The following is a 24330-nucleotide window of genomic DNA, read 5'->3' as shown; positions in this document are numbered from 1 at the left end:
AGGACCTTATTTTTTAACTTTGAGACTGAAGGAAATATCCAAGGTTGTGAATGTAGAGAGAGATGAGGTCTGAGGTTTAACTCTTGAAGTACTCCAGCATTTAAAGGATGGGGAAATGAGGAGCAGTCAGTGAAGAAGCAACACCAGAAGGAGAATTGTATCCTGGAAGCAAAGTGAGGAATGTGTTCAAGAAGGAGGGAGAGAAGAATTCTGTGAAGTTCTACATAAATCAATTAAGATGAGGACTGAGAATTGATCGTTTGATTTGCCAGCATGGAAGTGAACGATAACCTTTACAAGAACAGTTTTGGTGGAGTGACGGGAGTGAAAGCCTCTCTATAGTGAATTCAAGAACAAATAGGAGACGAATTTGAGGCAGAGTGTATAGATAATCTTTTAATGAATTTTGTTTCGAAAGGAATCTGAGAAATGGAGCAGCAGCTGGAGGAGAAAGTGGGATCTGGGGAGTTTTTGTTTTATGGCAGACATTATAGAAAGTATGTTTGTTAGTGGGATTGATCCAGTAGAGAGAACATTTATTGATGTGGAAGAAAGAGGAGTGAAATGGCTTGTAGTTTTGGAAAAGCAGAGCTGTGAAGTCCTGGCAGGTTTGTCCTCTGCCTTGACACTCTCTTAGACACAGAGAAGAAAGAGCAGGAAAATTGAAGAGATGTGAATGATGACTGTTCCTGCTCTGGCCTCTGTAGAATTAGGTTTAAAGAAATTGATGGCAGCCTCTGGTTTTATTTGTCCCAAAGCACCTCAGCAGGAACAGCTTACCCTGCTTTTCTTTGCATTCTAAAGATCCAAAGGATAAGGAAAGAAGAACGTTTCTCCTTCCATCTTTAGTCTTTATTTTCTACCATGAGCATTTTGAATGTTCATGTGAATATAATTGTGAGTGCCTGTGAATATAAAAATGTGGCTGATGCTTGATATTAAGCTATGTTTTATCAAAGTACATGCCACACCTGTCCCACACAGAAACCCATGGTATGTGGGCGGGACTAAAAGCCACTGTAAATCCCTTCTGTTTCTTCACAGCATTAGGACAGTGTAGTCAGTAAAGAAGTTACCTGTTTATGCTTCCACTAGTTACAGAGACATTTGAATTTTCTTATTTATTTTACTGAAGCCTCCATTTTTACTTTAAAGCCTTTTATATCTTCGAGGACACATCTTAGCAGGTGAATAAGAGTGGAAAATAATTTCATACTTTTTAATTACTAGGAGAAAGGCTCCTCCGGTGATGAAGCCTGACCCACAGCCATAGTCAGCTTTTGAGTCGTATTTATCCAGCATGCTAAACAAAAGACATCCCAAGATAGGAAATAATAAAGTACCTGGTCAGTTGGGCCTTGCTAGAGAACACTTACTGCCAACCCCAGTTGTTCCTTAAGTTGTGATTGTGTGGCCAGATAGTCTTACTCCACGTTCTGTGTCTGTCTTTGCAGAAGGAGTAAAAGTCCTAAGTATTCACACAGATTTGTTTTGTGATATGAGATCCAAAGGTGGCTTCTAAATTATTTTCAGAATTGCTCTACCATTACCTTTTCACCCTAAGTGAGTCTGGAATGCATCCAGCAAAACAACTTCGGCATGTTCATACCTTTCAGAATGAATCATCTTCCTTCCCTTTAGTGAGAGAGGGGCTCTGTTGATTGTTTGTGGCAGAATTTCCACAAATGTTCTATTTTTCTTAAATCTTCCACTGTTTCACTTGAGCTGAACCTGGGGGTGCCTGATGTTCCTGAAGGAGACCTCTGAATCTCCCAACTCACAGTCACTTATGTTGGAAGACTAGTCAGTTTTGATTCTCTGGGAAGATGTCAGGCATCTTTTTTTAAGAAGTTGTTTCCATTATAAGAAGTCACAGATGGTGGGCAAAAGACTGTATAAGAATACTGTGCTAAAGCCTGGGGAAAGTTGAAGGTTTGTTCTTGCTTACTGAGCATAATCCTCTTTACCTGACTGTGTAATGGAGAGTACTATTATCAGAATGTTGAGGTGGATTCTGGGACATCCTTTGATCTCCTTGAAATTCAAAATTTGTTCCAACTAGGCTGAACTTTTTATTTTTATATTTCACAGTATCCAGACATGAGTCAAGAATCTGATTCTCCATTTGTTTTCATCTGCACAAATCCCCAGGAAATGATTGTGAAGTTTCCTATTAAAGGAAGTCCAAAAATCTGTAAGTCACAGGCTTTGATGGGCTAATTTTTTTCTTTTTGTCTTGAATCTCACTTGTTTAACTTTAAATTTTTTTTCTCTTTTTACCCTGTTCTATGTCATCTCAAATATTTGGAGGATTAGTAAAATTCTACTTATCAAATACCTGAAACTAACACAACATTGTTAATCAAATATACTTCAATTAAAAAAATTCTATTTATCAATAACTTTAATGTTAGGTTAACTACAGTATAGCCTTTCCAAAATATACCTCGATCCACAATTATTGGTATATGAGTGAATCACTCTAAACTTCCATTTAGGACCCCATTACCTTTAAAATCCTATTTGTCAGCCAAAAGAGTACGTTGGCCCCACTGTACTGTTCTTATTAAAGGAAGTATTAAGCCAGTGCCAGTGGCAACATTGTCATTTATCCATTGTTCTTCAGTATTCAGTCTGAGAATAAGACTTAACTTTTTAAGTGTCTATTTTTGAATTTCTATTTTGGAGGTACCACTTCCCACTATTCCCTTGATTACTGCTTCCTAGAACTCTGCTCTACCCCTCTTGCTTTTCATCCTCTTTTTGAAATCTCCTGATGGTTTTCTTTTCTGTAATGTTTGCTTTTATGTGTTTGTGATTATAGTACCCTCTGCATATTCACTTCTTAGGAAGTGCTTGTGACTTGATTCTTTCAACTTCCAACTCTTCTTCAACTCCCAACTTCTCTTCCTCTGTCTAATCCTACAGCAGCCTCTTCTCTTTCCAAGGAATCTCAAGAAACATATAGTGGTGTCCTCTTTGGCTAACTTCCCTTTTTTAAAAAAAATAAATGTATTTATTTTTGGCTGTGCTGGGTCTTCATTGCTGTGCACGGGCTTTCTCTAGTTGTAGCCAGCGGTGGCTACTTTTTGTCGTGGTGCACAGGCTTCTCATTGCGGTGGCTTCTCCTGTTGTAGAGCGTGGGTTCTAGGTGCGCGGGTTTCAGTAGTTGTGGCTCGCGGGCTCTAGAGCTCAGGCTCAGTAGCTGTGGCGCATGGGCTTAGTTGCTCTGTGGCATGTGAGATCTTCCCAGACCAGGGATTGAACCTATGTCCCCTGCATTGGCGGGAAGATTCTTAACCACTGCGCCACCAGGGAAGTCCCTAACTTCCTTTTAAAAACAACATCAGCGGAGGAGCTTCAAGATGGCGGAAGAGTAAGACGTGGAGATCACCTCCCCACAAATATATCAGAAATACACCTACATGTGGAACAACTCCTACAGAACACCTACTGATTTCTGGCAGAAGACCTCAGACCTCCCAAAAGGCAAGAAACTACCCACATACCTGGGTAGGGCAAAAGAAAAAAGAAAAAACAGAGACAAAAGAATAGGGACGGGACCTGCACCAGTGGGAGGGAGCTGTGAAGGAGGAAAGGTTTCCACACACTAGGAAGCCCCTTCACGGACGGAGACTGTGGGTGGCGGAGGGGGGAGCCACGGAGGAGAGCACAGCAACAGGGTTGCAGCGGGCAAAGCAGAGAGATTCCCCCCACAGAGGATCGGTGCCGACCAGCACTCACCAGCCTGAGAGGCTTGTCTCCTCACCCACCAGGACAGGCAGGGGCTGGGAGCTGAGGCTCGGGCTTCGGAGGTCGGATCCCAGGGCGAGGACTGGGGTTGGCTGCATGAACACAGCCTGAAGGGGCTAGTGTGCCGCGGCTAGCTGGGAGGGAGTCCGGGAAAAAGTCGGGAGCTGCTGAAGAGACAAGAGACTTTTTCTTGCCTCTGTTTCCTGGTGCGCGAGGAGCGGGGATTAAGAGCGCTGCTTAAAGGAGCTCCAGAGATGGGCACGAGCCGTGGCTATCACTGCAGACCCCAGAGACGGGCATGAGACACTAAGGCTGCTGCAGCAGCCACCAAGAAGCCTGTGTGCAAGCACAGATCACTCTCCACACCTCACCGCCAGGGCGCCTGTGCGGCCCGCCACGGCCAGGATCCCGTGATACAGGGACAACTTCCCCGGAAGAACACACGGTGCGCCACAAGCTGTTGCTATGTCCCACCGGCCTCTGCAGCTGCGGGCTCGCCCCGCATTCTGTACCCCTCCCTACCCCCAGGCCTGAGTGAACCAGAGCCCCCGAATCAGCTGCTCCTTTAACCCTGTCCTCTCTGAGTGAAGAACAGACACCCTTAGGCGACCTACATGCAGAGTCATGTCCAAATCCAAAGCTGAACCCCAGGAGCTGTGCGAACAAAGAAGAGAAAGGGAAATTTCTCCAGCAGCTTCAGGAGCAGCGGATTGAATCTCCACAATCAACTTGATGCACCCTGCATCTGTGGAATACCTGAATAGACAACGAATCACCCCAAATTGAGGAGGTGGACTTTGGGAGCAACGATATATATATTTTTTTCCCTTTTTCTCTTTTTGTGAGTGTGTATGTATATGCTTCTGTATGTGTTTTTGTCTGTATAGCTTTGCTTTTACCATTTGTCCTAGGGTTCTATTTGTCCATTTTGTTTGTTTGTTTGTTTGTTTGTTTTAGTATAGTTTTTAGCACTTGTTATCATTGGTGGATTTCTTTTTTGGTTTGGTTGCTCTCTTTTTTATTACTTAAAATTTTTTTTTAAGAATTATTTTTTATTTTAATAACTTTGTTTTATTTTATGTTATTTTTTTTTATCTTCTTCTTTCTTTCTTTCTTTCTTTTCTCCCTTTTATTCTGAGCCGTGTGGATGACAGGCTCTTGGTGCTCCAGGCAGGCATCAGGGCTGTGCCTCTGAGGTGGGAGAGCCAAGTTCAGGACACTGGTCCACAAGAGACCTCCCATCTCCACGTAATATCAAATGGCAAAAATCTCCCAGAGATTTCCTTCTCAACTCCAAGACCCAGCTCCATCAGTGACCAGCAAGCTACAGTGCTGGACACCCTATGCCAAACAACTAGCAAGACAGGAACACAACCCCATCCTGAGCAGAGAGGCTGCCTAAAATCATAATAAGGCCACAGACACCCCAAAACACACCACCAGAAATGGACCTGCCCACCAGAAAGACAAGACACAGCCTCATCCACCAGAATACAGGCACTAGTCCCCTCCACCAGGAAGCCTACACAACCCACTGGACCAACCTTAGCCACTGGGGACAGACACCAAAAACAACGGGAACTACGAACCTGCAGCCTGTGAAAAGGAGACCCCAAACACAGTAATTTAAGCAAAATGTCTTCTGAGAAGACAGAGAAACACACAGCAGATGAAGGAGCAAGGCAAAAATCCACCAGACCTAACAAATGAAGAGGAAATAGGCAGTCTGCCTGAAAAAGAATTCAGAATAATGATAGTAAAGATGATCCAAAATCTTGGAAATAGAAGGGAGAAAATACAAGAAACGTTTAACGACAAACTAGAAGAACTAAAGAGCAAACAGTGATGAACAACACAATAAATGAAAGTTAAAATTCTCTAGAAGGAATAAATAGCAGAATAACTGAGGCAGAAGAATGGATAAGTGACCTGGAAGATAAAATAATGGAAATAACTACTGCAGAGCAGAATAAAGAAAAAAGAATGAAAAGAATTGAGGACAGTCTCAGAGACCTCTGGGACAACATAAAACGCACCAACATTGAAAGTATAGGGGTCCCAGAAGAAGAAGAGAAAAAGAAAGGGACTAAGAAAATATTTGAAGAGATTATAGTTGAAAACTTCCCTAATATGGGAAAGGAAATAGTTAATCAAGTCCAGGAAGCACAGAGTCCCATACAGGATAAATCCAAGGAGAAACACGCCAAGACACATATTAATCAAACTATCAAAAATTAAATACAGGGCTTCCCTGGTGGCGCAGTGGTTGAGAGTCCACCTGCCGATGCAGGGGACACGGGTTCGTGCCCCAGTCCGGGAAGATCCCACATGCCGCGGAGCGGCTGGGCCCGTGAGCCATGGCTGCTGAGCCTGCGTGTCCGGAGCCTGTGCTCCACAATGGGAGAAGCCACAGCAGTAAGAGGCCCGCGTACCGCAAAATAAATAAATAAATACAAAGAAAAAATATTAAAAGCAGCAAGGGAAGAACAACAAATAACATACAAGGGCATCCCCATAAGGTTAATAGCTGATCTTTCAGTAGAAACTATGCAAGCCAGAAGGGAGTGGCAGGATATATTTAAAGTGATGAAGGAGAAAAGCCTACAACCAAGCTTATTCTGCCCAGCAAGGATCACATTCAGATTTGACGGAGAAATTAAAACCTTTACAGACAAGCAAAAGCTAAGAGAATTCAGCACCACCAAACCAGCTTTACAGAAAATGCTAATAGAACTTATGTAGTCAGGAAACACAAGAGAAGGAAAAGACCTACAATAACAAACCCAAAACAATTAAGAAAATTGTAATAGGAACATACATATCGATAATTAAATTAAATGTAAATGGATTAAATGTTCCAACCAAAAGACATAGACTGGCTGAATGGATCCAAAAACAAGACCTGTATATAGGCTGTCTACAAGAGACCCACTTCAGACCTAGGGACACATACAGACTGAAAGGGAGGGAATGGAAAAAGATATTCCATGCAAATGGAAATCAAAAGAAAAACTGGAGTAGCAATTCTCATATCAGACAAAATAGACTTTAAAACAAAGACTATTACAAGAAATAAAGAAGGACACTACATAATGATCAAGGGATCAATCCAAGAAGAAGAAACAACAATTGTAAATATTTGTGCACCCAACATAGGAGCATCTTAATACATAGGGCAAATACTAACCGCCATTAAAGGGGAAATCGACAGTAACACAATCATAGTAGGGGACTTTAACACCCCACTTTCACCAATGGACAGATCATCCAAAATGAAAATAAAGAAGGAAACACAAGCTTTTTTTGTTGTTGTTGTTGTTGTATGCGGGCCTCTCACTGTTGTGGCCTCTCCCATTGTGGAGCTCAGGCTCCGGACGCGCAGGCTCCGAGGCCATGGCTCACGAGCCCAGCCGCTCCACGGCATGTGGGATCTTCCCGGACCGGGGCACAAACCCATGTCCCTTGCATTGGCAGGTGGATTATCAACCACTGAGCCACCAGGGAAGCCCAGGAAACACAAGCTTTAAATGATACATTAAACAAGATGGACTTAATTGATATTTATAGGACATTCCATGCGAAAACAACAGAATACACATTTTTCTCAAGTGCTCATGGAACATTCTCCAGGATAGATCATATCTTGGGTCACAAATCTAGCCTTGGTAAATTTAAGAAAATTGAAATCGTATCAAGCATCTTTTCCAACCACAACGCTATGAGACTAGATATAAATTACAGGAAAAAAATCTGTAAAAAATACAAACACATGGAGGCTAAATAATACACTACTTAATAACCAAGAGGTCACTGAAGAAATCAAAGAGGAAATCAAAAAATACCTACAAACAAATGAGAATGAAAACACAACGACCCAAAACCTATGGGATGCAGCAAAAGCAGTTCTAAGAGGGAAGTTTATAGCAATACAATCCTACCTCAAGAAACAAGAAACATCTCAAATAAAAAACCTAACCTTATACCTAAAGCAATTAGAGAAAGAAGAACAAAAAAACACCAAAGTTAGCAGAAGGAAAGAAATCATAAAGATCAGATCAGAAATAAATGAAGGAAATGATAGCAAAGATCAATAAAACTAAAAGCTGGTTCTTTGAGAAGATAAACAAAATTGATAAACCATTAGCCAGACTCATCAAGAAAAAAAGGGAGAAGACTCAAATCAATAGAATTAGAAATGAAAAAGGAGAAGTAACAACTGACACTGCAGAAATAGAAAAGATCATGAGAGATTACTACAAGCAACTCTATGCCAATAAAATGGACAACCTGGAAGAAATGGACAAATTCTTAGAAATGCACAACACGCCAAGACCGAACCAGGAAGAAATAGAACATATGAACAGACCAATCACAAGCACTGAAATTGAAACTGTGATTAAAAATTAAAAAAAGAAAAGCCCAGGACAGATGGCTTCACAGGCAAATTCTATCAAACATTTAGAGAAGAGCTAACACCTATCCTTCTCAAACTCTTCCAAAATATAGCAGAGAGAGGAACACTCCCAAACTCATTCTACGAGGCTACCATCACCCTGATACCAAAACCAGACAAAGATGTCACAAAGAAAGAAAACTACAGGCCATTATCACTGATGAGCATAGATGCAAAAATCCTCAACAAAATACTAGCAAACAGAATCCAACAGCACATTAAAAGGATCATACACCACAATCAAGTGGGGTTTATTCCAGGAATGCAAGGATTCTTCAATATATGCAAATCAATCAACGTGATACACAGTATTAACAAACTGAAGGAGAAAAACCATATGATCATCTCAATAGATGCAGAGAAAGCTTTTGACAAAATTCAACACCCATTTATGATAAAAACCCTGCAGAAAGTAGGCATAGAGGGAACTTTCCTCAACATAATAAAGGCCATATATGACAAACCCACAGACAACATTGTCCTCGATGGTGAAAAACTGAAACCATTTCCACTAAGATCAGGAACAAGAAAAGGTTGCCCACTCTCACCACTCTTATTCAACATAGTTTTGGAAGTTTTAGCCACAGCAATCAGAGAAGGAAAAGAAATAAAAGGAATCCAAATAGGAAAAGAAGACGTAAAGCTGTCACTGTTTGCAGATGACATGATACTATACATAGAGAATCCCAAAGATGCTACCAGAAAACTACTAGAGCTAATCAATGAATCTGGTAAAATAGCAGGATACAAAATTAATGCACAGAAATCTCTTGCATTCCTATACACTAATGATGAAAAATCTGAAAGAGAAATTAAGGAAACACTCCCATTTACCATTGCAACAGAAAGAATAAAATACCTAGGAATAAACCTACCTAAGGAGACAAAAGACCTGTATGCAGAAAATTACAAGACACTGATGAAAGAAATTAAAGATGACACAAATAGATGGAGAGATATACCATGTTCTTGGACTGAAAGAATCAACATTGTGAAAATGACTATACTACCCAAAGCAATCTACAGATTCAGTGCAATCCCTATAAAACTACCACTGGCATTTTTCACAGAACTAGAACAAAAAATTTCACAATTTGTATGGAAACACAAAAGACCCCGAATAGCCAAAGCAATCTTGAGAAAGAAAAACGGAGCTGGAGGAATCAGGCTCCCTGACTTCAGACTATACTACAAAGCTACAGTAATCAAGACAGTATGGTACTGGCACAAAAACAGAAATATAGATCAATGGAACAGGATAGAAAGCCCAGAGATAAACCCATGCACATATGGTCACCTTATCTTTGATAAAGGAGGCAAGAATATACAGTGGAGAAAAGACAGCCTCTTCAATAAGTGGTGCTGGGAAAACTGGACAGCTACATGTAAAAGAATGAAATTAGAACACTCTGTAACACCATACACAAAAATAAACTCAAAATGGATTAGAGACCTAAATGTAAGGCCAGACACAATAAAACTCTTAGAAGAAAACATTGGCAGAACACTCCATGACATAAATCACAGCAAGATCCTCTTTGACCCACCTCCTAGAGAAATGGAAATAAAAACAAAAGTAAACAAGTGGGACCTAATGAAACTTCAAAGCTTTTGCACAGCAAAGGAAACCATAAACAAAAGGAAAAGACAACCCTCAGAATGGGAGAAAATATTTGCAAATGAAGCAACTGACAAAGGATTAATCTCCAAAATACACAAGCAGCTCATGCAGCTCAATATCAAAAAATGAAACAACCCAAACCAAAAATGGGCAGAAGACCTAAATAGACATTTCTCCAAAGAAGATATACAGATTGCCAGCAAACACATGAAAGTATGCTCAACATCATTAGTAATTAGAGAAATGCAAATCAAAACTACAATGAGATATCATCTTACACCGGTCAGAATTGCCATCATCAATAAATGAATAAATGCTGGAGAGGGTGTGGAGAAAAGCGAACCCTCTTGCACTGTTGGTGAGAATGTAAATTGATACAGCCACTATGGAGAACAGTATGGAGGTTCCTTAAAAAACTAAAAATAGAACTACTGTATGACCCAGCGATCCCACTACTGAGCATATACCCTGAGAAAACCATAATTCAAAAAGAGTCATGTACTAAAATGTTCATTGCAGCTCTGTTTACAATAGCCAGGACATGGAGGCAACCTAAGTGTACATCAACAGATGAATGGATAAAGAAGATGTGGCACATATGTACAATGGAATATTACTCAGCCATAAAAAGAAACGAAATTGAGTTATTTGTAGTGAGGTGGATGGACTTAGAGTCTGTCTAGGTCCTAAGTAAGTAAGAAAGACCTAGAGTCTTACTTCACAGAGTGAAGTAAGTCAGAAAGAGAAGAATAAATACCATATGCTAACATATATATGGAATCTAAAAAAAAAATGGTCATGAAGAACCTAGGGGCAAGACAGGAATAAAGATGCAGACCTACTAGAAAATGGACTTGAGGATACAGTGAGGGGGAAGGGTAAGTTGGGACAAAGTGAGAGAGTGGCATGGACATATATGCACTACCAGTTGTAAAATAGATAGCTAGTGGGAAGCGACCACATCGCAGAGGGAGATCAGCTCAGTCCTTTGTGAGCACCTAGAGGGGTGGGATAGGGAGAGTGGGAGGGAGACGCAAGAGGGAGGAGATATGGGGACATATGTATATATATAACTGATTCACTTTGTTATAAAGCAGAAACTATCACACCATTGTAAAGCAATTATACTCCAATAAAGATGTTTAAAAGAAAAATCAGCAACTCTCCCATTTGCTCATGTCAGTTACTATTTCATGACTCTGTGACATTGCTTTCCCATTGTGTGAACTGGATGCTTCTGGGGCATGCATTGTTGTCGGCTGTGCTCAATACTATGTCACCTTGTTCGTCGTTTCGTCGTGAACCAACTATTTTATAAATCTGTTCTGTAAAGAAGTACTTCTCAGACTGTAATGTAAATAAAAGTCACCTAGAGAACTGTTAAAGCACAGGTTCCTGTGCCCTTCTCCCAAGTGATACTAATGCTATTGATTAGCTGACTGCACTATGGATAATACTGCTTTTGATCACAAAATGAAATGCTTGGAGTATTAATTTAGATTCATGTGTATTCACTGCAAAATTCAGGCCACCCTCATGATTTGTGAAACATATTCCTGAGATTCCTGCAAGTCAGAAAATCTGAACATAAATTGCCCTTGACTTACACAAATTATTTACTTCATACTTTACCCCACCTGTTAGCCAAGTGTCCCTGGAAATTCTTTTTCCTTCTTCTTCACTGTTTAGGATTTAAATCTCCCTTTTTCTCTCCTTTTTAGGTTGAGAAATTTTACCCCTTCCTACTCTACTCCATTCTTACCTTACTGTGGGCACTGATGGCAACACTGGTGGTAGGAGGAAAACGTGGTCAGTCTTCTCTCCCAGACCTACTGCTACTTGATCTTTAGTCCCAGTTACGTTTTCATAGCTTCCTTTCTATCTTGGTTTTCATCTGCTGCTTAAACTCCTGTGAGAAAATATTTTGTGTAAACAGAGTTTATATATTTCTCTGAAACGTTTTACTTCAGTACTTTCTCCTCCCAGAGACCCACCTTCAGCACACATATGACCTTCATTTTTCTCCACAAGGTTTAATAGGGGGCGGGGAGGGTGATGGTCTTAAGAGAAAGCTTTTCCCCATTCCTTCTGTTGGTTAAAAGCTTTAAAAAGCCAAACTGGGCTGTGTGCTTGTTTTAGGGACAGCAGGGCTGGAGAGAAACTGTGAGACTGCAGCTTCTTCCTTGGTAGACCAGACAAGGTGAAACATGGGTCAGAAACAATAGGTAAAGGTTGGGGTTGGAGGGGGTTTGGGGGGGTGGAGAAAGAATAGGTTGACCGATCCCTGTGTCTCAGAAAAAAACTTCTATTGAGAGGGAGCCAGCCTACCTGAGGATTTAGTCTGGTGTGAAGTTTCTATTCCTTGTAACTCTTCATTCCTTTGTCCTTCATTCATCCTTACTGTCTTTAAAAACCTTACACTCTGCCAGAACTTCCTTCCCTTAAGCCATAGGGACCACCTCCAGCAGTTTACATCTGGAAAAGTCTTTAATCCCACTGCCATAGGGGAAAATACATACTTGGCTCTTTTTAAAAATAATAATAAATTTATTTATTTATTTATTTAGGGCTGTGTTGGGTCTTCGTTGTTGCGTGTGGGCTTTCTCTACTTGAGGCAAGTGGGGACTAGTCTTCGTTGTGGTGCGCAGGTTTCTCATTGCAGTGGCTTCTCTTGTTGTGGAGCACAGGCTCTAGGTGCACGGGCTTCAGTAGTTGCAGCACGTGGGTTCAGTAGTTGTGGCTCGTGGGCTCTAGAGCGCAGGCTCAGTAGTTGTGGTGCACAGGCCCAGTTGCTCCGTGGCATGTGGGATCTTCCCGGACCAGGGATCACACCCGTGTCCCCTGCATTGGCAGGTGATTCTTAACCACTGCGCCACCAGGGAGTTCCTATACTTGGCTCTTAATTTGGAATGCTTCACATTTTCTTCTAGAATATTGTTACATGAAGTGGTTAAGTTACATGGTATTAATAATATTAGTACTCAGTTATAGTACTTCAGTTACAGCTCTGTGCCTTAAATATTTTTTTCTTGTGGGATGGCTTAGGAACATAGCCACTTTTCTTTTGTTTTTTTAAGTCCTTTTAAAAAAATTTTTATTTATTTAATTAATTTATTTTTGGCTGCATTGGGTCTTTGTTGCTGCATGCGGGCTTTCCCTAGTTGCGGTGAGTGGGGGCTACTCTTCGTTGCAGTGTGCGGGCTTCTCATTGCGGTGGGTTCTCTTGTTGCAGAGCACGGGCTCCAGTAGTTGTGGCACGTGGGCTCAGTAGTTGTGGCTCACAGGCTCTAGAGTGCAGGCTCAGTAGTTGTGGCTCACGGGCTTAGTTGCTCCGTGGCATGTGGAATTTTCCCAAACCAGGGCCTGAACCCATGTCCCCTGCATTGGCAGGCGGATTTTTAACCACTGCACCAACAGGGAACCCCGTAGCCACTTTTCATAGATTAGTTCTATGAGAAATTTATTCGCCACCAGGGAAGCCCCTAGCCAATTTTCATAGATTAGTTCTATGAGAAATTTATTCTAAGTTCCGAACTTCTGACTTGCAAATAAATGTCTACAATATAACTCATTTACATGTTGTATCACATGTATATATTTGCTTTAAATTAAAGGCATATATTTTTATTTATGTTTTTGGACATGTAAACTTGAGCTTGCTTGACCTGAGGATAATTGCACTTCTTGAAGTTGAAATAATTCAGAAAACAATGTGCAATATGAAATCACTTGGCTGTGTGTCTGCTCAAATTAAGAAATGCAAAAAAGTTAAGTATAGTAGAATATGTAGGTTGAATGCTCAAAGAGATGAAGGTAATTTTTTTACTTTAAATGAACTACATGCTTTATAAACTCATGCAAATTCTGCCTTATATCTTATGCAAAGCATGTGAAAATCCCTATGAGAGTTATATCGATTGATGGCAAATAGTTTTTTCCCTTTTAACTTCTCCTCCATCTGCTGCACATGCATTTGATTTTCTTTTAGGCATCATGATTGAGGATGTGGTTTAACACTGAAATGCTGTATGTACTAAATGTAAAAATATTGGGGAAATACAGAAACTAAGCATTATCACTCTGCTTTTAAGAGAGTGTACTGTATATTACTGTAGTTAACTGTCCAGATCCCAAGTCTTAAAAAACCAGGCTAAACTAGAACTCAGAGTTCAGAGGGCATGCACCATAACTGCTTCTTCGTGCAAGGAGCCCCAGTCCCTGGCCTTCATTGCCCAGCTAACCCAATTTCTACTATTGGCAGTCACTATGGTAGATATTAGGGATGCAAAGAAGTTTTTACTTGTAAGGAGCTCACAGATTGCTGGCACATGTATGGTTTTCTTAGGTTAGTCTAGGGGATGAAAGGCTTTCTGAATCCCTGGGAGTGCCCTGGAAATCCTTCGTCCTCTGTATCTCCTTCCTCGCATCAGTTTTCCATTTTATGACATCATCATTGAAGCCAGAGATTAGTTTGCCTACCATTGAGTGCTCTGCTCCAATGGGTTGATCTTACCTGTGCTGGTCTCATGTGAGGGCTTTCACAGTCAGACTGGAGTTTTATGAAAATTATATTTGTAATATTCTTATACAGTAAAGCTTTGGGGAGCCTGAAATAAATATAGTTAAAAGTCTTGCCTAGAGTTATCTGGTAAATATGGTAAATTAAAAGTAAAACTGAGACCATAACTAAGAAACACAGCTCCCAAGCCTTAGCATAAATAATACGACTACCGTTAGTTTTTTAGAGAACTTTGAACTCATGAAGCACTTTAATGTATATTTTTAAAAATAAATTTATTTATTTATTTTTGGCTGCATTGGGTCTTCGTTGCTGCGCACAGGCTTTCTCTAGTTGCGGCGAGCGGGGGCTACTCTTCGTTGCGGTGTGCAGGCTTCTCATTGCGGTGGCTTCTCTTGTTGCAGAGCACGGGCTCTAGGCGCACGGCCTCAGTAGTTGTGGCTCTTGGGCTCTAGAGCACAGGCTCAGTAGTCGTGGCGCACGGGCTTAGTTGCTCCACAGCATGTGGGATCTTCCTGGACCAGGGCTCGAACCCATGTCCCCTGCATTGGCAGGTGGATTCTTTTTTTTTTTTGCGGTAAGTGGGCCTCTCACTGCTGTGGCCTTTCCCGTTGCGGAGCACAGGCTCCGGACGCACAGGCTCAGCGGCCTTGGCTCACGGGCCTAGCCGCTCCATGGCATGCGGGATCTTCCCGGACCGGGGCACAAACCCGCGTCCCCTGCACCAGCAGGCGGACCTTCAACCACTGCGCCACCAGGGAGGCCCGGCAGGTGGATTCTTAACCACTGTGCCACCAGAGAAGTTCCTTTAATGTACATTATTTCAATTAATTATTTGATTAAATGATTCAGTGTATGTAAAATACTTGGTGCAGTGCTTAGTATATAGAAAAACACTCAGCATTAGCTATAATCCTCTCAACAACTTTGTAAGTTAGTAGAAATTTTTTCTTCCTTTCATTTTATAGCTGAGTGAACAGGTTTACAGAAATTATATTTTACTCAGGTCTTTTTACCTCTAGGTTTCCTGCTCTTCTCACTTTATCACATTGCCTCAGAAACAAAGTATTCCAATTTACGTTTCATTTTTAGGGCACAGTATCACAGAGCTGCAAAGGGCCTTCAGTACTGTGTAGTCCAGTTTCCTCATGGCATTGAAAAAGTTGAGGACAGGAGTGACTAGGTGACTTCCTCAAGGTTATACAGATGGTAGTCTTAGGACTAAAACTGGGACCTGGGTCTTCTAACTTATTCAGTACAGAGAACTAGAAGTCTGTAGTCCTAGATGGAATTCTAAATTCTGTCCTAGCTTGTCCTAAAGAGCTTAATGAGATGCAATAATCCTTTGTACCTCTGGGTACCACCAGCTTTACAATGAGTACTCTTTTATGTTTATCTGATATCTGCTATTTTTGGTTACTTAGTAGTCCCTACAAAGTAAAGGTTTTGAAATTTGTGGTGTCTGCTTTTCTTTGTTTAATTCATTTATTGAGCTCCTACCATTTGGTAGTCTTAGGGATACAACGGCAAACTTGCCTCGTAACAAGGCCCTTTGCCAGATTGCTGGCACATGTTTGGATTTCCAGCAAGACAGCCTGGGGGATGAAAGAACTCCTAAATCCCTGGGAAAACTCTGTGCCCTAAAGCCCAAATTAAAGTCAACATCATTGTGACTGTTGTGGACATCATTTAGGATATCACTTAGTGATGGTTTCTAAGGAAGCCCAGAGAAGGAAGTAATGTTATTCCAGAGGCCCTGGAAAGATGAGGAAGAAGAAAAAAATTAAGAAAACAGGGAAACTTGTTAGATTGAAGTAATTTTTTTCACACTCTCCTTGTGCAGTGGTCTGGACATGTATTCTTACCTTAGTTGGACAAATGAGGATATTGAAGTCCAGAGAGATCTAATGATTTGCCCCAAGTCACTCATCTAGTTGGTATCAGACAAAGGAGGACTGGAACCTGGGTTTCCTGGCTTCCTGTCCAGTGCTTTCTCTCTTATACCTGATTACTGCAACAGATGAAAATGACAGCATACAAGGGGCAGTGGTTGTGGGTATAGGCCTGTAGTACACCCAGCTGCTTTTGTTTTTTTGTTTATTTAGCGCTAAGGCTGAACTGAACTATTTGTTTCCAGCATCAGCATCTCTATTGACTTAAATAAGACTTTTTGTGGGTGAAAGCAACCTGCAAGCTCTGTTCTCAGGCCAGGCAGACAGGAACTCTGGTAAGTTTTTCTTCATGAGATGGATATTTCCTAAGGCAGCTACCAGTGAACCCAACTTCATCCTGGTAGATCTGAGGAGTCAGAGGTCAGAGACCACATCCGTGAAGTACCTCTCATTAGGGTCACCTGGGACAGGAAGGTTGTTTGTTTTCTAACTTTAACACTTAGGAGAGTCATACAGCCTATGACCTTTGCCCTTCTTAACTGGTGATAGGGGCCCTTTGTCAGTAAAGCATTCATGTGGATTCTATTCCACTGTTTCAGGTCACTCCCCCTATTAAGTCTGAGGCAGCAAAGGAGTGAGTTGAACTGCTTTTCTCACTGTGAGGGAGGTACATGCTTTATGCTCAGCCAGTTAACAGGTCGGAGGAATGGGTTTCCCACTGTGTGAAATGTCTTCCTTTATCATTATGTGTGTATTCTTTAAAAACTTGCCTTAGCATCAGGCACCCTGGAGGAATGGGTTTCCCACTGTGTGAAATGTCTTCCTTTATCATTATGTGTGTATTCTTTAAAAACTTGCCTTAGCATCAGGCACCCTGGAAAACACAGTGTTTCTTTTCTAGTAACTACAAAATTAGAAATATTAACCTCTTAGATTTTTAGGTGAATACTCATTGTGTGCGTGTATGTACGTATATTTGTGTGTCCGTATACAGTGTTCCCATTGCTTCCTCATTCTTACAGAATGAAACTCTGAAGTTTGAAAGTGTCTGAGTCCTGAAGCAAGATAATTGAATGTGACAGAAACACAGTAACCAGAAGACTTGGGAGGCCATGAAAGATTTGCATTGCAAATAAAAAAAATAAATAATGAGACTTCTTTTTCTCCCTTACAGGGAAACTGGATTCCAAGATCCATCAAGGAGCAAAGAAGGGGTTAATGAAGCAGAATAAAGCTGTCTGACCCAGGAAAAAAGGAACTATACAGCATAGTGGAGTTTTGTGTACTAAAATTGCTATCCACTGGTCCTTTGGAATTGAAGCAGTCGACATCTAAAGGCTTGGCATCAGGCTTGAACCTCTCAGAATTTAAACTCATCAAAATCTGTATATTTTTCTTAAAGAGTGGGATTCTTTCTGTAGCGGGTCAAAAATCTTTGGATACATTATTTATAAAGACTTATTTTAAAAATTCTAGATCTTTGACATTTTTCTCAGAATGATACAGAAGAAAAAGGAACAAGTTGGAAATTATTTTCCTCTCTGAGGCTTGGATTTGTTTTAGTTAGGAAAATTCTTAACCTAGGTTAACAGTATTTTAAGGGACCACTTGAATTTTAAAGTTTTTTTTTTTCAAAGTGATAACCTCGTAGAGTATTAGAATGTTTGAGGAATTTTTTGTGTTTAATAGAAACGTGTGATGGGACAGAGAGGTTTTTAAACAACTTTGCTGCTCTAGTTCAACATCTCTTCAAGTGAATAGTATTCAGCTGAGTAACCTTCACTGGCAGATTTTGGTGGGGGTGGGGTGGGGGGATAACCTGAAGAGGTGCTGCCACTTTGTTCTTTGGTTTGAGACATTAGGACATAAGAGGATCAGACTGGGATGAGACAGAGCCACCTACTAAAGCAGCATGAAACCGCCCTGTTTATTTTGTTGGTATTGCAAAAGTATCACTTGGATGGAGCAATTAGAAACAAACAAAAATAAAATCCCTTCAGTAAATGCATCCAAATATTCCCAAATGCTGAAACCAAACCCTTTAAACCATCCATACCCCAAGAAGCTATGAGCTTTGGAAAAATAGGAGGTTGGTTTGAAATGAGATTTTTACTAGTCATTCTGGTCCCACTTAGTGAAGCACTTTTTTTCTGAGGCTGTTCAGAAGAGCTGTCAGAATCTCAGTTGCTGGCATCCTCAGGAAATTCACGGTCTTAAATGTGTATGTTCTGCTTTTTATAAAGCAGCACTACCACACTGGGGAAGTTGGATTCCCTCCAGCAGTTGTGTGCATGACTTAAAAAAGAGAGCGCAAGGGAGAGAAAAAAGTGCCCTGTGTTATGAAAAAGATTAATTTCCCCTTTCTTTAATCCTTCATATTCAGCGTTTATTTGCATTGAAATGCCTCCACTCATTATGCATTGATGCTCACTCAACTGTGAACCCTGCTTGTTGCAGAGCTCTGGGCATTGGTTTTGTGGGGGCCTGATCACTCTGGATTCCCAGGCGAAACCCACCCAATTCTTGTTCTAGTGATGAAGGCATGTTGTATTCTTTCTTTTTTTTTTTTTTCTGTTCAACTTCTATAGAGAAAGTTGGAAAGGACGCCAATGGCAGTTATTTAGGGGGAAAAAAGTCTCTCCCTGGCCTTCTGCAGACCCTAATACTATTAATGAAGCCACACTGGGTTCACTATGCAGTTAATAGTTTACCAAGCAGTAGCAATTTGAATTCTGTGCTGGAATTGTCTGGTTTGCTTTTTTTTTTTTTTTTGGTACGCAGGCATCTCACTGTTGTGGCCTTTCCGGTTGCGGAGCACAGGCTCCGGACGCGCAGGCTCAGCGGCCATGGCTCACGGGCCCAGCCGCTGCGCGGCATGTGGGATCCTCCCGGACCGGGGAACGAACCTGCAGTCCCTGCATCGGCAGGCGGACTCTCATCCACTGCGCCACCAGGGAAGCCCTGGTTTTCTTAATACCAAAATAAAATTGAAAGGTAGGAGGTGAAGAGCCTAAGGAGAAAAAAAAAAAAAAGTTTCTCTTTCTCCCTTTTTATTTGAACGACAGCCTGAACACAGAGGAGTATGAATTGATTTTTCCACCTGGATAGATTGTGTGTGCATGCCTAAAGAAAAACATCAGGAGATGCAAGAGTTCAGGTTATGCAACCATTTTGTGTGCTGTGATAAGAAAGTTTACAAGAACTTTACAAGTTTATGAGAAACCCACCTCAGCATCCAAAATATGCAGCTGGAGCCACATGAGTAAATGGCAGAGTAACTTGGAAACTTCTTCTTTTCATGGTTAGACTGTGAAAGACTCTCTTCAGTTCACGTGGTGGTGGTATAAGGTCTCTCTTTTATTTGTGGAGACACCCGGGAGGAAGTGTGGGAGAGACTTGGGGGTAGATGGCCGTCAGTTGCTCAGTGATGAATAGCATAATTTAAAGCCTAGTGGAAAATCTTAGCAGTCTGAGTACAAACTCGCCCAGGAGTAGCCTTTCAGTACTTTACATGTAGCACTTTGCACTGACCCTGTAACTCTGGGACAGCTTGGCCTGAGGGAAGGTCCACATTTCTGAGCTGGTTTACTTCTACAGCCTAAATATCTGTACCCTCTTTTGGATGGTTGGGTTCATTGGCTCTCAATTTGTATAGTAGCTAAAGGATTCAGCGTTTTTGTTTTTCTAGGCAGGACACAGTCTCAATTATATAAGCTCAAAGTAGGATATATATAAAACTGGAGTCTTTCTCTGCCAGGATTTTCAGGAGGCTTTGGCCTTGCAGATAGGTGTTTGGAATGGAGTAGGGGTGGGGGGGCGTGTTTGCTTGCTATAGCTAATCTGGAGAAAGAAAACTAGGTGTCCCTTTTTTTCTTTTTAAGCTGGAAGTTTACAGAAACCCGTTTTTTCCTAGGGAGTAGGTATAAAAAATTGACTATAAAGATTGCTTTTACAAATAATTACAAAGTTATGGCTTTTTATGAGTTATAACCCTAATCTCTTTCCATTTTAACTGCTGTCTCTACTGAAGTCCATTTATGTGGATTTCATTTCATTTGGTAAGGGTTTTTTTTGTTTTTTTGTTTTTTAATGCTTTTGCTAGAGCTCCTAGCCAAGATAGAGACAGTATTGGGGTTGTTCTCTTGCCCAGTTAGACAAGGCCAGTAAAAAAGCAAGCATCTATTAAACTAGAGAAATCAGCTAACTTCAGTTTATTAGGCCTCAGAGGGCAGGAAAGAAAGTCCTGTGATGAAGGATTTTTTTTCCTTGAGATTCAAATAGCAAGTGCACATCTGCTGTTCTCAGCTTCTGTGAATGTGTTTGGAGGGAGGTGATCCATATCACAGGCTCCAGTAGCATCAAGGAATCTAGCATGTGGAGGGCTTTCTAATTCTCTCATGCAGAGAAGAAAGAACATAGCCACAGTGCCATCCTCTGACACAAAGAAACTTGTGTAAATGTGTGTCCATTTATGTGTGTGCACATAATGTGGATTAATTCATGCAGTGAAACCTGGTAGACTGATCAGATTTCTGTTGTGACAATGAAGAGTCTAGAAAGAAAACCTAGTAAATATTGTACCCTGACTTGGAGTCAGGTAGAAAAGGTGGGGCAGAGAAGGCAACTGAGAATGTGTAGATGTATCACAGGAAGGGAGTGAGATGTTGGGACAAGGGTCAAAAAATGTCAATACGTAAGATTTGAGGAGCATCTAGAGCTGTGCTGTCTAATATAGTAGCCACTAGCCACATGTGATTATTTAAATTAAGTGAAATTAAGATTCAGCTCTTCAGTCACAGTACCATATTTCAGGTGTTCACATAACTACATGTAACTAGTGACTTCTGAATTGGACAGCTCAAGTATAGAATATTTCCATCATTGCAAAAAGTTCTATCAGACAGTGCTTGTTCAGAGCAGGGGTCAGCACACTTTTTCTGTAAAGGGCCAGACAGCAACTATTTTAGGCTTTTCAGGCCATATGGTCTCTGTTACAACTATTTAACTCTACTGTTGCAGTGCAAGTGAAATGAATCCATAGATAATACGTAGGTGAATGAGCATGGCTATGAGCCACTAAAACTTTTTTTATGGACACTGAAATTTGAATTAATATATTAATATAATTTTCACATCACAAAGTCTTCTTTTGATTATTTTTCAGCCATCTAAAAATATAAAAGCCATTCTTATTCTTAGTTCATGGGACATACAAAAACAGGCACTGCACCTGATTTGCCCTGTGGGCCATATTTTGCCAAACCCTAGTCTAGAGGAATAAGAAGTCAAAACTTAAGATTCTTTTACTGTATAGGACATCAATTGCTTGAAAATTTTTAATGGTTCTTCTAGGCTTGAAAAATTTTCTGTCTAAAAATTGAAGTTCACTGTAGGAATGTTTGCTTTGTTCCCCATTTTTGCAGTCCAGTCTTTTTCAGTGGTAGAGTCATGGGAGATGACTACTCAAGTGTTAACCTTTAATTCATACCTAAGTCTCTAAACCCTTCTCTTTGTCTACCTGCAAGTAGCTGAATCCTCACTTGTAACATCGTCCAGTACAGATTAGAGGTTTTCTGTCACCTGGGGTCAATTTTGTTCTTGTACAGTCCTAGAACAAGCTGAATATGGGTGGATCAAGGGGAGATTATTTATCCTAGGCCAGATAGGCTTAGTGTTCATCTTTAGCCATCACCCCCTGAGACACACACACACACACACACACGGACACGGACACGGACACGGACACACACATGCACACACACCTTTTGCATGTGTATTTGGAGATATAAAGAGACTTTATGACCTGGCTCTATCCCCAAGTCACATATTCTCTTGAGTGGCACTGTTGAAGAATGCCTCAGGGTAAGGGAAAGGAAAGATCAAAACTGCAGAGCTGGGAATTCCCTGGCGGTCCAGTGGTTAGGACTCTGCACTTCCACTGCACGGGGCACAGGTTTGATCCCTGGTCAGGGAACTAAGATCACACATGCTGCGCAGCCAAAAAAAACCCCTGCAGAGCTAAGATGATCAAGGACATAATTGAGGCTAAGACTTGAGAATTAAGATAAATTTCTTTTCGCAAGGGAAGGGGGGTGGACGTTTTAGGGAAGAGGTGGTGAAAAGTATGATAAGTTTCATGAGTGAGGGGTGAGTGGGAGGGTTCACTTAAACAAGGACAGGATGCCTACTAGATAGTGTGCTGGGCAATCAGATGAATGGCAGATAAGATAAAAGTTACAATAGTTGGAATGGTGGGTTGGAAAAGAACCGTAGGACTTTTAGATAATAAAAGGCAACAAGATTTGGTGATATGGGGTGGTGAGGTGAAAAGTAATATTAAAAGGATTAGAAATGGGTACTTTTAAGAGGAAAGCTAGTGGTAATCCTACAAAAGAAATTGGAGAACAAAGGATAAAAAATTAGGGGATTGATACTTTGCTGAACCAAGGGATAAAATGGGTGAAACACGATGAGCTGTGCTTGCTCTTCTGTTCTTTGTGGATGTTCACGTTCAGACCCCTTGTGACCCTTTCCTCTCCCCACGGTTGGACACCTACAGAATTGATGTCTTCCGCGTTTAAGGTATGATACTTCCCCAGAGACCTCTCTGTGAGGAAGTCTGGTCCAGCGAGAGTTCTTTACACGAGGAGGGAGCGTTAGGTTCGAGCTCTCCAATCCAGGTTTCTTCGAGTTTATCTCCGTTTTAACCGGCTCGCCGGGTTTTCCAGCATTCCCAGAGCTCCGAGTCTCTAATCCGGGCTCCGAGTCTCTAATCCGGGCTCCGTGTGACCGCGCGTTTCGAGACCCAGGATTTGGTTCCTCCATCCAGGTTCCGGGTTTCCCCTGCGCTCTACCGCTCCAGACTGCACACCAACCCGGGATCCGGATCCGAGTGCCTGGTAGTCCAGTGTCCGGGTCTTGCGGACGGCCCTGGTTGTCCCGGATCGCGGCGGCGGCGGCGGCGGCGGCGGCGGCGGAGGGACCCGCGGCCCCGGACACAGCGGCACCGGCGGGCGGGGCGGAGCGGCGCGAGGAGGGGGCGGAGAGCCGGAGACGAGGCGGGGTGGGGTGGGGGGGAGGGGCCGCGGGAACGGATGGCGGCCTGGGCCCCGTAGCAGCGGCGGCTCGACGGCCCGGGGCCCGGGCGGGCGGAGGTGGCGGCTCCCGGGACCGGCCGCGCGGTGAGTCCGGAGCTTTGTGTGGAGCCGGGGTTGGGGGAGGAAAGAGGCGGCTGCGCCGAGGGGGCCAGGGGTAGCGGCGCCTGACAGAGGAAGTGGGGGTTGCGGGGCCGGGGCGGAGCGAGGGGAAGGTGTGTATGGCGCGGGTGGGGGGCGTCGTTGCGCGGGTGGGGGAGGGGGCGTCGAGGGGCGCGGGGTGAAGTTCAGAGCGCGGCCAGGGCCGGTTCCGGCTGAGGGTAGGGGTGCCCGAGAGGGAGTAGGGTTTGGCCAGGTTGTGGGGACAGGCCAGAGAGTTTCAAAGGCGAGTCTGGGTATCTTGAGGGGGCCCAGGGCGACTGGAGCTAGTCAGGGAGTTAGGGGGGTTCAGGGTGAGGGTCTGGGAGCAGGACGTGTGCGCAGCCCAGAAGGGGGGAGCAAGGTGGCCGGGAGTGTGCAGTAAGTAGGTTGTGGGTGTGTACTCCTTCCAGTCTTCAGGTCACATTTACTCCTGTCCTTTTCTTCAAGATGGAGGGATTCCTGGGCCTGGCCTTAACTGCTATCCTAGTACCCCCGGGAGGGTTTGTGACCCTGTCCTGTTTGGAAAACCCGTGCTGCCCTCTTTTCCCTTTATGTGTAATTACGGTTGGATCATCTCTGCTTTGCTCAGATTCTCCTTCCTCCCTCTGGGGTTGAGGAGGAGGAGACACATCTGACCAATTAATGTGTGTTTGTGAAACAGGCAGCAGCAAACAGTCATTTCAGGTTCTAGGAATTAGGCTCACACAGGGTGGAGAGATCAGAGCCCTTCAGCGGGAATATTTCTGAAAAAATCACAGATGATTAAATTCTCTAAGAAACAGCTTCCAACCCAAATGAGAGTGGGAAAGGTGGGGAAGAAAGCCTGTCTGTTTCCAGCCATGTGTCCAGAGCCCTAG

The 24330-nt window shown here is 42.4% G+C and overlaps 2 protein-coding genes across 10 annotated transcripts in view; both read left to right on the top strand.

Moving 5' to 3' along the window:
• The window catches only part of TRIP4 (thyroid hormone receptor interactor 4), a 72574-nt gene extending 54861 nt beyond the window's left edge, over positions 1 to 17713 (top strand). For 2 of the 5 annotated variants that reach the window (XM_059057728.2, XM_067029660.1), the window contains 2 exons: positions 2092 to 2194; positions 17413 to 17713. In XM_059057728.2, the coding sequence (XP_058913711.1) occupies positions 2092 to 2194; positions 17413 to 17480 (171 nt within the window). In that variant the 3' untranslated portion in view covers positions 17481 to 17713. Of the gene's footprint in view, positions 1 to 2091; positions 2195 to 4892; positions 6189 to 17412 lie in introns of those variants that run through there. The other 3 variants (XM_059057730.2, XM_067029661.1, XM_059057733.2) reach the window with 2 other exon arrangements.
• Positions 17714 to 19571: 1858 nt separating this feature from the next.
• Positions 19572 to 24330, top strand: part of ZNF609 (zinc finger protein 609) — a 229953-nt gene continuing 225194 nt past the window's right edge. For 3 of the 5 annotated variants that reach the window (XM_067029659.1, XM_067029658.1, XM_059057690.2), the window contains exon 1: positions 23323 to 23419. The gene's annotated coding sequence lies outside the window, so the exon portion shown is untranslated. Of the gene's footprint in view, positions 19587 to 23322; positions 23420 to 24330 lie in introns of those variants that run through there. The other 2 variants (XM_067029657.1, XM_067029654.1) reach the window with 2 other exon arrangements.

The sequence above is a fragment of the Kogia breviceps genome, chromosome 3 (genome assembly GCF_026419965.1).
Source record: "Kogia breviceps isolate mKogBre1 chromosome 3, mKogBre1 haplotype 1, whole genome shotgun sequence".
NCBI lineage: Eukaryota > Metazoa > Chordata > Mammalia > Artiodactyla > Physeteridae > Kogia > Kogia breviceps.
The sequence above is the reverse complement of the archived record's forward strand: the minus strand, read 5'-3'. Positions and strand labels throughout refer to the sequence as shown.